Source organism: Nilaparvata lugens, chromosome X, assembly GCF_014356525.2.
Source record: "Nilaparvata lugens isolate BPH chromosome X, ASM1435652v1, whole genome shotgun sequence".
Lineage (NCBI taxonomy): Eukaryota > Metazoa > Arthropoda > Insecta > Hemiptera > Delphacidae > Nilaparvata > Nilaparvata lugens.
The window spans coordinates 83439077-83452050 of NC_052518.1; the positions used below are offsets into that span (position 1 = coordinate 83439077).

Sequence of the window (12974 nt, forward strand, 5' to 3'; positions counted from 1 at the left end):
TACGCGTACTTGCAGAATCGTCGGACGCCTGTCTGAAGCAAAAGGCGGCGACTGCTTTCGGCTACCTGACTCTTCTTCGAGGAGAACCACTTGAACGGATGGAAGTTGCAGCCAGTCGACGACTCCTGGCGCGGTTTCTTGTTCTGGAACGAGTAGCTGGTCGAATCCTGGTCAGCCTTTCACTTCAGACAGGCGTCCGACAATTCTGCAAGCGTCTTAGTTTGCTTGAACACCAGCCGACTGGCTTGTCCGGCCTTGGGACTACGCAGCGGCCTAAGTCCCGAAATACCTTTGAACCTAGAGCTGCTGTCTGGTGCTGCGGGCGATTCTTTCACCTCCGCCTCACGTTTTTTCGGAGTCATACTGAATCGAATCCTCCCATGCAACGTGAGCAGGATGGTTGCTTAAGGAACTGATGCTGATTCTCCTCTTTTTCTCCAACTTTCTCCTCGTCTTCATTTTTCTCAGTCTTCCCCAATTCTTCCACATTGATGACCTCTTCGTTCTCCGGATTTTACCTTGCTCTCTTATGTCTGATAAAGATGTTTTTCAACCGGTCGTGCTTCGTTTAAGTAAATGTTATTTTGATTCATCATAGCCTCACTCCGTACTCAAATTTTTCAAGTTAATTTCTCCCAGTTCCTTTGTTTTATTTGCTAGAATGAGTGCTTGTGGTGTTTGCTCGGTGGTTGTTACGAGACAGGAAAAGGAGAAGATTCTCTGTGGCAACTGTTGCCTACTATTTCATGCTGCTTGTGTTGGTCTGTCTCACTGACGTTGAACTTATGGTTCTTGAAAGTGGAAATTGGAGAAAGTGACTACTACTATTGGTGTAGAAGTAAGTGACTACTAATTGGAGTAGTAGTAAGAGATTTAACCGATCACTAACGGATGCTGACGTTTCTATTAATGATTGTCCTGCTTTGGTTGGTAATTCTGTTTTGGCTGATTGTGCGTTGACAGGTGAGAATGACTCTAACTTTAGACAGTTTAAAGTTATTGATAGCAAACTGTATGGACGATTTTGTGAAAAAGATGAATGACCAAATGAATAAGTCTTTAGCACCTGTTACTGAAAACCTTGCTTGCAATAACAAGATTCTCAAGGAATTACAATTGACTATTGAACGTCGGAATGAGATAATTGGGAATCTTCGGTCTGATAATTCGAATTTGAAACAGAATGGATGATTTAAAATGTGAATTAGAACAATATTCTCGTTGTGTGTAGAAATTTTTGGAGTACTCAAGGTAAATAACGATAATCGACTAACACTTTTCGCTGATGTGAATAGGGCAATAACATTTGATAGTGGATTTGAAGCTGTGAGTTGTTGTCATAGGCTTAAGAAACGTAACAATAGTGAAACTTCAGGAATAATTGTAAAATTCTTGAGGAGAGATGATGCAGATCACTTCATGCAGCTGAAAAGGAGGATGGGAAATTTCACAATTCAGGATATTGGACTGAATGGTGCTGATTAGATCTACATTAATGTTTCTCTGACGGCGAAACAACGAATTTTGTTTGGAAAAGCTCGCAATCTCATAAAAAGTGGCATATTAAAGTTTCTATGGGTTGATCAAGCTGGCAGAATCAAGGCTCGTACTTGTGAGGGTGGTCCAGTGACAGTTATTAGGTCAGATGAGGACTTATTCTCGCTTTCTCAGATTAATCACTAGATGAAGTTTTTGATTGACTGACGTTACTATGAGTATTGGTGACGTAAAATACATACTAGCTATTGAGTGTCCAACAACAAATTTCAGGGTGACACAAAATAACGGGAACTTTGAAATATATAAAAAAACGATGAGTGATCGAAGAAAATAATTTTATTTTTAATAATTAAAAAAGCATAACTTGCCATTTGAGAAACATAAATGGAATTTATATTTTTTTTAAATTACATCTTTTAGATACGAATACATTATTGAAATTTGCATTGAAGATTCCTCATTGATCGCTGCAACATCTCAACTGGGATACTGTGATTTGCATCCCAAATTTTCTGTTTCAACTCATCCACAGTTCTTGGTAGAGTTGCGAACACTTTTGTTTTAAGATAGCCCCACAGAAAAAATCGCAAATGGACAAATCTAGCGATCTAGGGGGCCAGGAAGCGTTACCGAATCTCGAGATGACATGGTTACCAAACAATACTCGCACAGCTTCCATTGACTGCTGAGACCTCGTCAGGGGAAGGGGAGTGTTAATTGCTGTGAAGAAGTGCATCTCTGCTGATATATGTACACAGCTTTTCCATCCCGATTTCGAGTGTATGGGTGAAAATGAGAATTGTATTTACCACCATCAGTATCATTGCAAACATATTTGGAGTATTTTGAATTAATTGAGTCCAAGTATCACATAATTGAGACGTGTAACTGTGTGTTGAATGGGTGATTTTAATATTCCTGAGATTTTTAACAAGGATTATCAACTCATTTCAGGATCACCAATAGCAAGGACATTACACTCTTTCATGAACTTTTTTGAGCTGATATCTTATCCAAAATAATAATGCTCGGACCTTAGATTTGATCTTATCAAATACTCCTCATTCTCTTGAAGTTGTGAGGGACGATCAACCCTTTTTGAATGAAGATTCCGATCATTGTGTCAGTGTCATTGCCATTATATCGGTAAAATGGGTATATATAAATAAATAAATATCTCTAATGCTGACGATCAAGGAGGCATCAGGGGCTAACAATAATTTTGAACCAGGGTGTAGCCGCTACTATTTCAGAGGTGGCAATTTCCTGCAATTATACCTATCGCTCCAGTCTGTCTCATGTCAGACAGTCTATAACTGTAATGAAATAGATTCAGCTGTTGAGGAATTATAATATAATTATATAATAGATATGTTGAATTTAGAATTGAATATTTCTCTGAATTTCTCATATGAAACTTTGTGATCTGGAAACTTTTGCTTGTACATATTGTAAATTTTTTGACATTAAGATGGTCGGGCAAGTAGAGCTTCTTGGATTTGGGTGAGCTGTAGTGCGATGCGATTGTGTTGCTTGAAATGACCTGATGTGCTCGAATCAGCAACCGAATCAGCTACTTCTTGTGTTTGTGTTTTGTTGGGCCTGTTCTCGTGTTTACCACGTTTATCAAGGGGAGCCTTACCGGTAGTTTCGAGTGCTACTTGTAGGGTCTGCACTCTTTTAGCAGTGATCCCATTAAGGGATAAAAAAGCCTTGTAGCATACAGGTATTTCACAAAGATCATTGTTCTTTAAGGCTCTTACCTTGTAGGTATAAGAATAGGAATGAAAGTCAGCATCGTTTTCTGGGACGATGTCTTGTAACTGGTTTGCATGCAATAAGTCCACAAAGATACACTGACTGTTCATCATAAGTTTTAATCTGATTAAAGTCTGATATTAAAGTTCTTCTGATATCAGGGGTAACACTTTCAAAACACTTGAGTTTCTTGCAATGACAGTCTTCGCCGGTCTCATGACTACTTAAACACAATTTCTTTGCAACATCAGTCATCCTACCGAATGATTTGCGTTTCTTGCAGCTAGCAGGTTTACTCATTGTTTCATCATCTGACATTTTCACCACTATAATGCTATCAAATTAATAGAACTTCAAAGCTAAGAGTAAAATAACACTAGATCACTGAGAACACAATGCTAATAGTTCCATTTCAGGCAACACATAACCTCAACAGCAGCAACGAACACTGAAATCAGCTGTACAAGCAACAGAGTAGTCATATGGCAGCCAAGGACGCTCTTGGACCCTCATCTGTTTTTCCTACATTCACTGACGCCCTCATCTTTCTTCCCCAGACCTACTAAACTTCAGACTGCAATAACTTTGTACTCTCATCTTTCTTGCCTCAAATGGATAGCCTATCAGATTCTACAGGATCAAGTCTATAAGAAATAACCTCTATCTCAAAACCGACAAAAATTGGACCCTCATCTTTTTTCCCCTGGACTCTTCATATATAATTATTTACTCCTGCTTTGATTCTTGTATTCCTTTAATGCGGAAAGATTTCAGGTGTTCCAGTTATCCACCCTGGTTTTCTCGAGAGATAATCAATGATAACAAATTGAAAAACAAATATAGTGGAAAGAGAATGTTTTCAAAACATCATGATGAGCTATTCAGAACAATACGGGCTGGACTGAAAAGGAAAATTCAGGCTGCTTTCGAAGCATACATGCACTGTGTTGAGAAGATTTCATAGGAAGTGAAGATTTCATAAGGCATAATGATAGACATTTTAGGGGAAGGAGATCCTGATACATTTGCAGACGTCTTCTCTTCAATAACTAATCAAGTTTCAGAGAATTTATTCAATGAGGATTTGCGAGGAGTTGATGACAGTCCTTTCCATGTACCTTTTGTTTTTCAATAAAAGATATTGAGCTTGCAATAAGGAGACTAAACCATGCCTTTCTGGGGGTCCAGATGGTCTACCGGTCTTTATTGTAAAGGAGTTTTGGGAGTTGTTAGTCCTACCATTAAAATTTCTCTTCAACTTGTCCATTAAGACATGCAAGTTTCCTGAGTTGTGGAAGGTTTCAAGGATTACACCAGTCTTCAAATCAGGTAACAGGAGGATAGCCAGTAATTACAGACCTATATCAATCCTGAATTCTTTTGACAATATATTTGAGTACATATTGTATGGTCAGATTCTTCATCATGTTCAACCCAGGATTACATTGTCTCAACATGGATTTCTGCCTTGTCGGTTTAACGTCACTAACCTCTTGGTTTTTGTGGACAGTGCCTGAGGTTCTTGATAATGGAGGTAGAACAGATGTTATCTACACAGATTTCTCCAAGGCTTTCTACACCCTTAATCATAGGGTCCTTGCATTGAGGTTGAGGAGCCTTGGATTCAGTGATGGATATATAACTTTCTTGATGAGAAGTCAGTATGTTATGTACAATGACTTCCAGTCTAGATTTTTCTGGGGTTCCCCAAGGGTCAAATTTGGGGCCCTTGCTTTTTCTCCTACTGTATATGTCAATGAGCTGCCTGATCTACTTTGCAATTCTGAGTGTCTCATGTTTGCTGATGACACAAATATATTTAAAGTGATCAATTCTGTTGAGGACTGTATTGAACTGCAGCAGGATATTCATAAATTGACTGATTGGTGTTTGGATTCAGGGCTGGCACTAAACATTAGAAAGTGTAAATCAATGACATTCACTCCTGTAATATTACATTTTTCTCGATTAAAATCGAATCTTCAATTCAATAAAAATAAAACTTGATAGCAAATATCGGTGTAATCGATTTGCGGACTTAACATTTTACCGGGAATTTATCAGATACACTAGTGTTGAACATTCTACTGTAACAAAGTTCTATTTCTGAATTAACATATAATTCTAAACAACATAAAGGTTGAATAAATTCAAAACACTTTAAAATAGTTTTATTGAGAATAATAAATGAAATTTGTAAAGTTGTATTCTTTATTAGTGAGGTTGGCAAATTGATGACATGTCTATGCATCACCCGAAATCTTGAGTAGCTCTCTCTCATGAAAATATGGTTGCTGGCTAGAGTTGAATTATTTTAGTCCTGTTGAAATTTTTCTGTTTAAGTGAAGTTTAAAATGTTTTAATTGAGATCTGAATAATTTTATTATTTTATAAATTTGTGTTGAATGTTTTGTGTAATTTTGAAGTCTGTAGCCAAACAAATGAGTTCAATATGAAGAGATGAGTATTTTAGCTTGTAAGAATTTTCTGTTTAAGTATCAAATAGTTTTGTTCAGTAAATTTTTGTTGTAAATTGCCAAATTATTATGAAAATTATAATTTGATTTGTTCTGAACTGGACTTCTTATTTATAGGCATTAAATCCATTCATGATTTATCAAGATGTTAGCATAATTGGAACCAATGACTTTCCTTGGGTGATAGGTGAAATAGCTATCAAACCTATTTGGATAAATTTGGTAGCACGCCAAATGGGGTACCATTGGCGAAAAATGTAATATTACGCTCGTCAAAGATCTCCTTTTCAGTATAAGTATGTGAATCTTGGGGTGGTCATGGACATACTTCTTGGTTTTTAAAATCATATTGATTTTCTTATTAGTAAGAGCAATCAGATACTGGGCTTTATATGCAGGACGTGCTCATGTTTTGATAATTGGAGGTCAATTCTGTACCCATATAAAACTTTGGTCAGAGGTGTGTTGGAGTATGCAGCACCAGTTTGGAATCTGCACTAGTCTATATAGTATCCACAACGCGATTGGTAAGTTCAAAATAAATTCTTAAGATAAACATTTTTCAAGTGATTTGGACAGACTTGTACCATTGATTCTCCATCAGATGGACCATCAGATGCGAACGACCTTCTTTATGCCTTAACTTGAAAAGCAGGAGAGATTTATTTTCTATTCTTGTTTTTTACAACATCTTTCACAACAGAATTGATTCACAGTATCTCACTTCTAAAGTATTTTTTGTCGTTCCAGACTGAAATTTTTCAAAGTGTTTTTTTTATAAAGTTTTCGAAATAGAAAACTATTTCCAAGAAAAAAATGTTTGTTATTACTTTTTGAGATATGAGCTACTGAATAATATAGCTACATTTATATCTACAATATAATATAATAATTATAGCTACATAATGATCGGACGACAAAATTAGGAATTAGAAGAAGTTTTTGGCAATACCCTGTTATTTCTTTTCCTACTATTGTATTGTTTGCTCTATCCAAAAAATCCATTGCAAAAATACACAATCTTATGGAATTGATTATTATCTCGTAATATACGAGTTATAACATGGTTGTAATTAAAAACTGTTTTGGCATCGATAGGTAGATAATTCAGCAGCATCCGACCTATTCTAAAAGGGGTGATTTTTTATTTTAGCGTATGGCAGATACACAACAAATATATAGCTCATGAGTCTCAAATGCCTAGATATACTCTGTATATTTCCAAATTCTTTTGAGATGTTTTGTAGTTTTCGGTCAGGAGAACATAAGTTTGTCTGACCGCCATCATTTGCTAGTCCATTTAGCGTGCACCATGGAGGCGAACTAGCGTTACACATATTTAAGTTAAAAATCTGATCGCTGGAACAATTTTTAGGTTAAAGAAGGTTAAAACTCAATTTTCAAAGAAAAAAACATTTTAGAAATCATCTTTACCATTACAAATGTCCAAGAGGGGTGATGAATTCAATTAATGAATAAGTCATGAATTATAATGATAATTATAATTGCATAATTGTGAATCACTTTCGAACATAAGATGCCTAAATAATATATTTTATTACCATTCGGATAATTAAATGAAAGATACGGTAATAGGAAATTGAAACTGATTGAGGAATTAAAACTTCAAAAATGCAGATATTTCAATGTTGTGTATAGCAATCACGTTTTCATTAACAAATTCACTAAATTTAAATGATTCAATTTGATGAAATTACAAAGATTGAGAGGGAATTTATTTCATTAAGGTGAATATTCACTTATTTTAAGCACTTACACAACGGAGTAAGAGAACAATGAGTTATTGTAAACTATTCACATACCGTAACATAAACCTGGAATTCTATCTATTTTTTCTTACTTCCTAATCCACTGCAGATGGTAGTCATCTGTGAAAAAGTATAGCTTGCATTTTCGAGGTATAACAGTGTATTTTCGGTGCAATCATCCTTTGTTCCTGTAAAATAATACAATTAGGCATTAAATCTCACAAAAAGGAGATATAATGAGCAAATCTAGTGTGTATGTAAATTATGATCGAGCTTAAAGGAGAATGACATCGTAAATTAGTTTACATCGTGAATTTTTCATGCTCATGAAATGCTTTTTGGCCTTCCAAAAATTGCTGTGTTGATTTTTTGATAATACAATTTTAATTCTAGATGGAATAACCAGGTGAATAAGTCAGGTTGCATAAGTGAATTTCTTTTTTGTATTCTGTCTAGTAATGTAGGGAAATATTTCATTTTTAAAGTTATTATCCAGTGTGGTCTGAACTTCTAATATAGTAAATACCGTAACACACATGATTATATTATTATGTGTTTAAAATATTATTTGTTAAAATAGCATATTTGACAAAAATAAATATTTCGTTTCTGGAATGAAATCAAATGTAAAAGTTGTTTTGAAAAGTGTAAGTTGTTAAGAAATAAACAGAAGTTTATTGAAATGTGATGGAGGATCTTATTTTAGGATAATAAGTTTTCCTATTAATAGTAATATATTTTTAATTATTGAATAATAAACAATATAATATATAATAATAATAATAATAAGCAATAAAAATATTATTTCTGACCTGAATTACTGAAATATAAATGAATATAATTGATAATGAATATATTTTGCTTTTCATAAATATAAGATTATCAAGAGTAGGCCTACTTACTCATATGAAGGACTGAAGCTGGAAACATTGGCTCACTGGTTCGCAGGAATTTCGTTTCCACATATTGATTATCATTTTCTGTGGTCGACAATTTCATCAACCATTTATCATATTTTGGATCTCTGAAAGCATTGTAACGTGATGTGAATAAAAAAAATTTCATCAACTTGGGTTTTCAATCTCTAAGATGATAAAACCCAACCATATGATGATATCAATCAATCAATCAATCTCTTTATTCAAGACATACAATGTATATTGTACATGAATGCGTCATCTTATTAAAAAATACTTCTAATTATTAAACATAAAACTAGAAATACACAATAACAATCAAGGTAGGTACCGTTTCCCTGATTCCCCGATAAAATACATAAAAATATAGGATTCTAACTCTATTAGGTACTTTTTCAACACTATTTTGAACCTTGCCCTATCCTTCTCGTCTAAACGTCTATGTTATAAATAGTCAACGTAGAAAATAGAATAGAATTCAATTCTCAATTAGGCAAAAATGTTTAAGTTATGCATGGAAATGATTCAGATAAATTATTCAACTGTTATTGTTTCCAATAATTTATTGTGACAGCCATGAATGAAAATGAGATTCACTTACTGCGGTATATTTGATGATTGTCGGTCCATTTTGGCACTCAAGTATAGATTTGGGTTATTTTTGAGCCAAGTAAACGATTGGATGGGTGATTTTGATCCGACATACTTCTCCAAAATTTGTCGTGTCAGTGAAACAATAGTTGCTTTCTTCACCAACAGATTAGAGTGCGCTACACACAGCAGTTCCAAAGCCGCGTGAACTTTTGCCATCCAACACAGCAATGAAGAAACCGTTTCAGACCAAGATGAGCCATCCATTGAAATGAAGCTGTAAATGCAAACATCAATTTAATCTGTTGCATATCCATACTTTTTCACTACGGTAATGAAATAAAACTTGAATATTAAAAACACTTATGAAGTGAAAATGCACTTACTATTGGTGGTGACGATCATTTCGTTAAATCAATTTAATGAGTACTAGAGTTCTTGAACAATATCCTCATCTATTTATTGTATAGTAATTTTAGAAAAATTGCAATTAAACATAAAATCTTCAACTGAAAAAGTTCATTAACAAAAATGATCTGGTTCAATTCGTTCTTTGGTTACTTATTTGGATCACTGCTATCACACACTGCTATCACACACTGCTATCACACACTGCTATCACACACTGCTATCACACACTGCTATCACACACTGCTATCACACACTGCTATCACACACTGCTATCACACACTGCTATCACACACTGCTATCACACACTGCTATCACACACTGCTATCACACACTGCTATCACACACTGCTATCACACACTGCTATCACACACTGCTATCACACACTGCTATCACACACTGCTATCACACACTGCTATCACACACTGCTATCACACACTGCTATCACACACTGCTATCACACACTGCTATCACACACTGCTATACACACTGCTATCAACACTGCTATCACACACTGCTATCACACACTGCTATCACACACTGCTATCACACACTGCTATCACACACTGCTATCACACACTGCTATCACACACTGCTATCACACACTGCTATCACACACTGCTATCACACACTGCTATCACACACTGCTATCACACACTGCTATCACACACTGCTATCACACACTGCTATCAGTCATCATGATGTCATCAAATCCTGTCGATTCTTTTTCAACAATAATTATTTTGCCAAGTATTAAGTATAGCAGCTTTTTTATTAAGGGTCATTGGTAGAAGAATATTACAGAGTATTGTATTAAAAGAAGTATATTATTTCTAATAATAATAAATATGACTTTATTTATGCTCAAGTGTTCAAAAATAGTGAAAAATAAAGAGCAACAGCAACAGCAATAATAAGCATACAGGTATTATCTGCTCCACTATAGAAAATACAGTAAAAATACAGTTAATGGCTTTCTCTACTAGATTTACCGTATTATAAAATATTAATAAAAATAGCAAGCAGATAAGCAAACAACTCTTCTAGAGCATACAGATCAAAAAAAGAAACAAAAAGTACAACCAATAGACTACTCTAATGGAGCTAGGAAATAATAAGCAACAACTAAAAAAAATTCACAAGATTAAAAAAATACACCGCACAGTTATAATTATTAATTAATAATGACTTGACTTATATAATAATTATATGAATTATAATTAATGATTTGAGTCGTTACTGCATGCAATCGACTGTATGAAAGAGGTCACGTCCGCATACAGTAGCATTGGACAGAACAAGCTGAAGAGTAATAAGAATACTTTAAACTAAAAATTAGTAAGCTAAAGGTCAACTTATCTATAGGCATATTTCAAAGTAAATGCAATAAAAATGGCGTTTGTGTTCGTTAATAAATAAATTAAAAACTATAGCAATAAATGTAGTAATTGTAAAATTTGAAAGCTTAGGAATAATTCAGTCAACAAAAAGCAAATAGGTACAAAAAAAAAGCTTAACTGATATCTGACAAGAGAATCAACACTCGATTTCAATTTCAATATAAGGCACCAGATAAAACTGTTAAAAGCCTTAAACACACATCGAACACCGGACATCCGACCCTCCGCCGTCCGACCACAATAAACAAACACATCATATGTATCAAGCTTGGTCCAAAAATCGATGTGCTTGTAACTGGCCTAAGCACATAAAATCAGTATACAGCTGAGAAAAAAAGAATAGGGAAGATATACAGTATATGTTATAGAATAACTAACGAAGCTGATAAAAAGGAACAAGTATCGTAGTAATAGATCAAATGGATAAAATTATAAATTATTATACTATGAGCATGATAATATCCATTTTCAAGTATTAGCCTATAATTTGTTCTTTACAAAATAACAAATGGAAGGAAAGTGTCCAAGTGTTTCAAAATGAAATAGGAAAGTGTTCTATAAAAACAAAGTATGTACATGAAAGTTGAACACACTTAGCAATGACATTGTACATGGCTTACAACCCTTCTGTGCTAAGGAAAGCAGCCATTTCTTCAGATGCAATTTGTTTTTATTATTTTATTGTGGCTATTGAATAAAGTTTTTATTGAGGAAGGTATGTGATTTGGTGTTAGAGAAGGAAAATCTACCTACATTCCCTACTATACATAGACTTGACACTAGAGTTAGTTTCTTCAGTCTGATGATGACCTGCTCCAGGTCGAAACGATCGTCATCGTCATCTAAATAGCAGATTAACAGGTCTTTAAAGAACATACACAAATGTCTTATGATGAGGGAATCAAATCTCAAATCAATTCGCTTGGGAGATCAAATACCCCTAATATTCCCTTGAACTCTGGCCTCTAGTGAAAAATCACTAGAATAATGAAAAGAGAATTTGGACCGTATCGTTAGAGAATAACTTGTTCAGTTTCAGAATAAGTAAAAAGTTAGACATGTATAGAGTGTGCGTGCAAAAGTAAAAATTTATAACTAAATTCATAATTATACAAATAATATTTAAAACTAAATAGAGAGGGAAGTCCACGGCTTTTTATTTCATGTGCTTTTCAAGCTAGCCTGTTCTTCTACAATACTTTGTAGCAATTTAGAAAAGTAAGAATATTTCTAACCTTCGATAGAGCATATAAAATACAGAGAAGCAGAAGAGAAGGAGAGTAGAACCTTTAAGGCCCCAACTATACGACCTAAACAGACGCGCAGAATTTATTCAATTCTGCGCGTTTTCAGAATGTATAGGAATTTAATTTGTTGATTTCCTATGTTGAAATTGATTAAATGAAACTAAATGAATGATGAAATATTTTTAATGTTGGAATGACAAAATTGAACTCTGGATAAAATATTGAAATAAACTGTTACAAGTGATAAACATACTATGCCAGTTGAAAACATCACAGGAGGCAATCAGATGATTCGCCACAAATGCATGGTCTCTTACGGGCGCGCGTCAATTAGGCTCATATAGTTCTCCTTATAGGAGGCCATACGTCATGTAAACGAACTGAAAAAATTTCGAGCGTCTATTACTCTCGTCTGGTTGGGGCATAAAAAGTTCATAGCCGGTTCATAGCCCCGGGGGGAGGGGGGGGGGTTAACCGGGCAGACGATTTGGCCATCCGAAATTTTGAAGCTCACTTTTTTTCTGTAACAGGGTGGGAAGGCTGAGGTGAGTCGTCTTGAAGGTTGTGTAAGAAACGGTCGAGGTTTCTCTGTTTCACAGAGCACAGTAAATGGTGATCAAGGAATGGGTACACCGTTCCAATGAAAGAGAAGAATTCTCTGGTGTTATCTTCTGAAGTTGGGTTCCTTTGACATATTGTATATCCATCGAAAACTCAGAGATGAATGATAATTGGTTGAGTTGAATTGGTGGAAGTTGATTGGTTGATTGTTGATTGGTTGAGTTTGTGCAGTTGATTGGTTGGGAAGCATAGACTAGAGGCTTGTGGTCTGTGAGATAGTGAAGGGATGACCTTCTAAGAGGTGGCGAAAATGCTGTACCGCTACATAAACAGAAAGTAGCTAGCG

At 34.9% G+C, this 12974-nt stretch overlaps 1 protein-coding gene across 1 annotated transcript in view; it reads right to left on the minus strand.

Annotated features, from left to right (window-relative positions):
• Nucleotides 1–7222: 7222 nt before the first annotated feature.
• LOC111045227 overlaps nt 7223–12974 on the minus strand; it is a 29755-nt gene continuing 24003 nt past the window's right edge. The window contains exons 9-11 of the mRNA XM_022330583.2: nt 9023–9289; nt 8407–8528; nt 7223–7692 (exon numbers count right to left, since the gene is read on the minus strand). Coding sequence (XP_022186275.1) covers nt 7583–7692; nt 8407–8528; nt 9023–9289 — 499 coding nt within the window. The 3' untranslated portion in view covers nt 7223–7582. The remainder of the gene's footprint in view (nt 7693–8406; nt 8529–9022; nt 9290–12974) is intronic.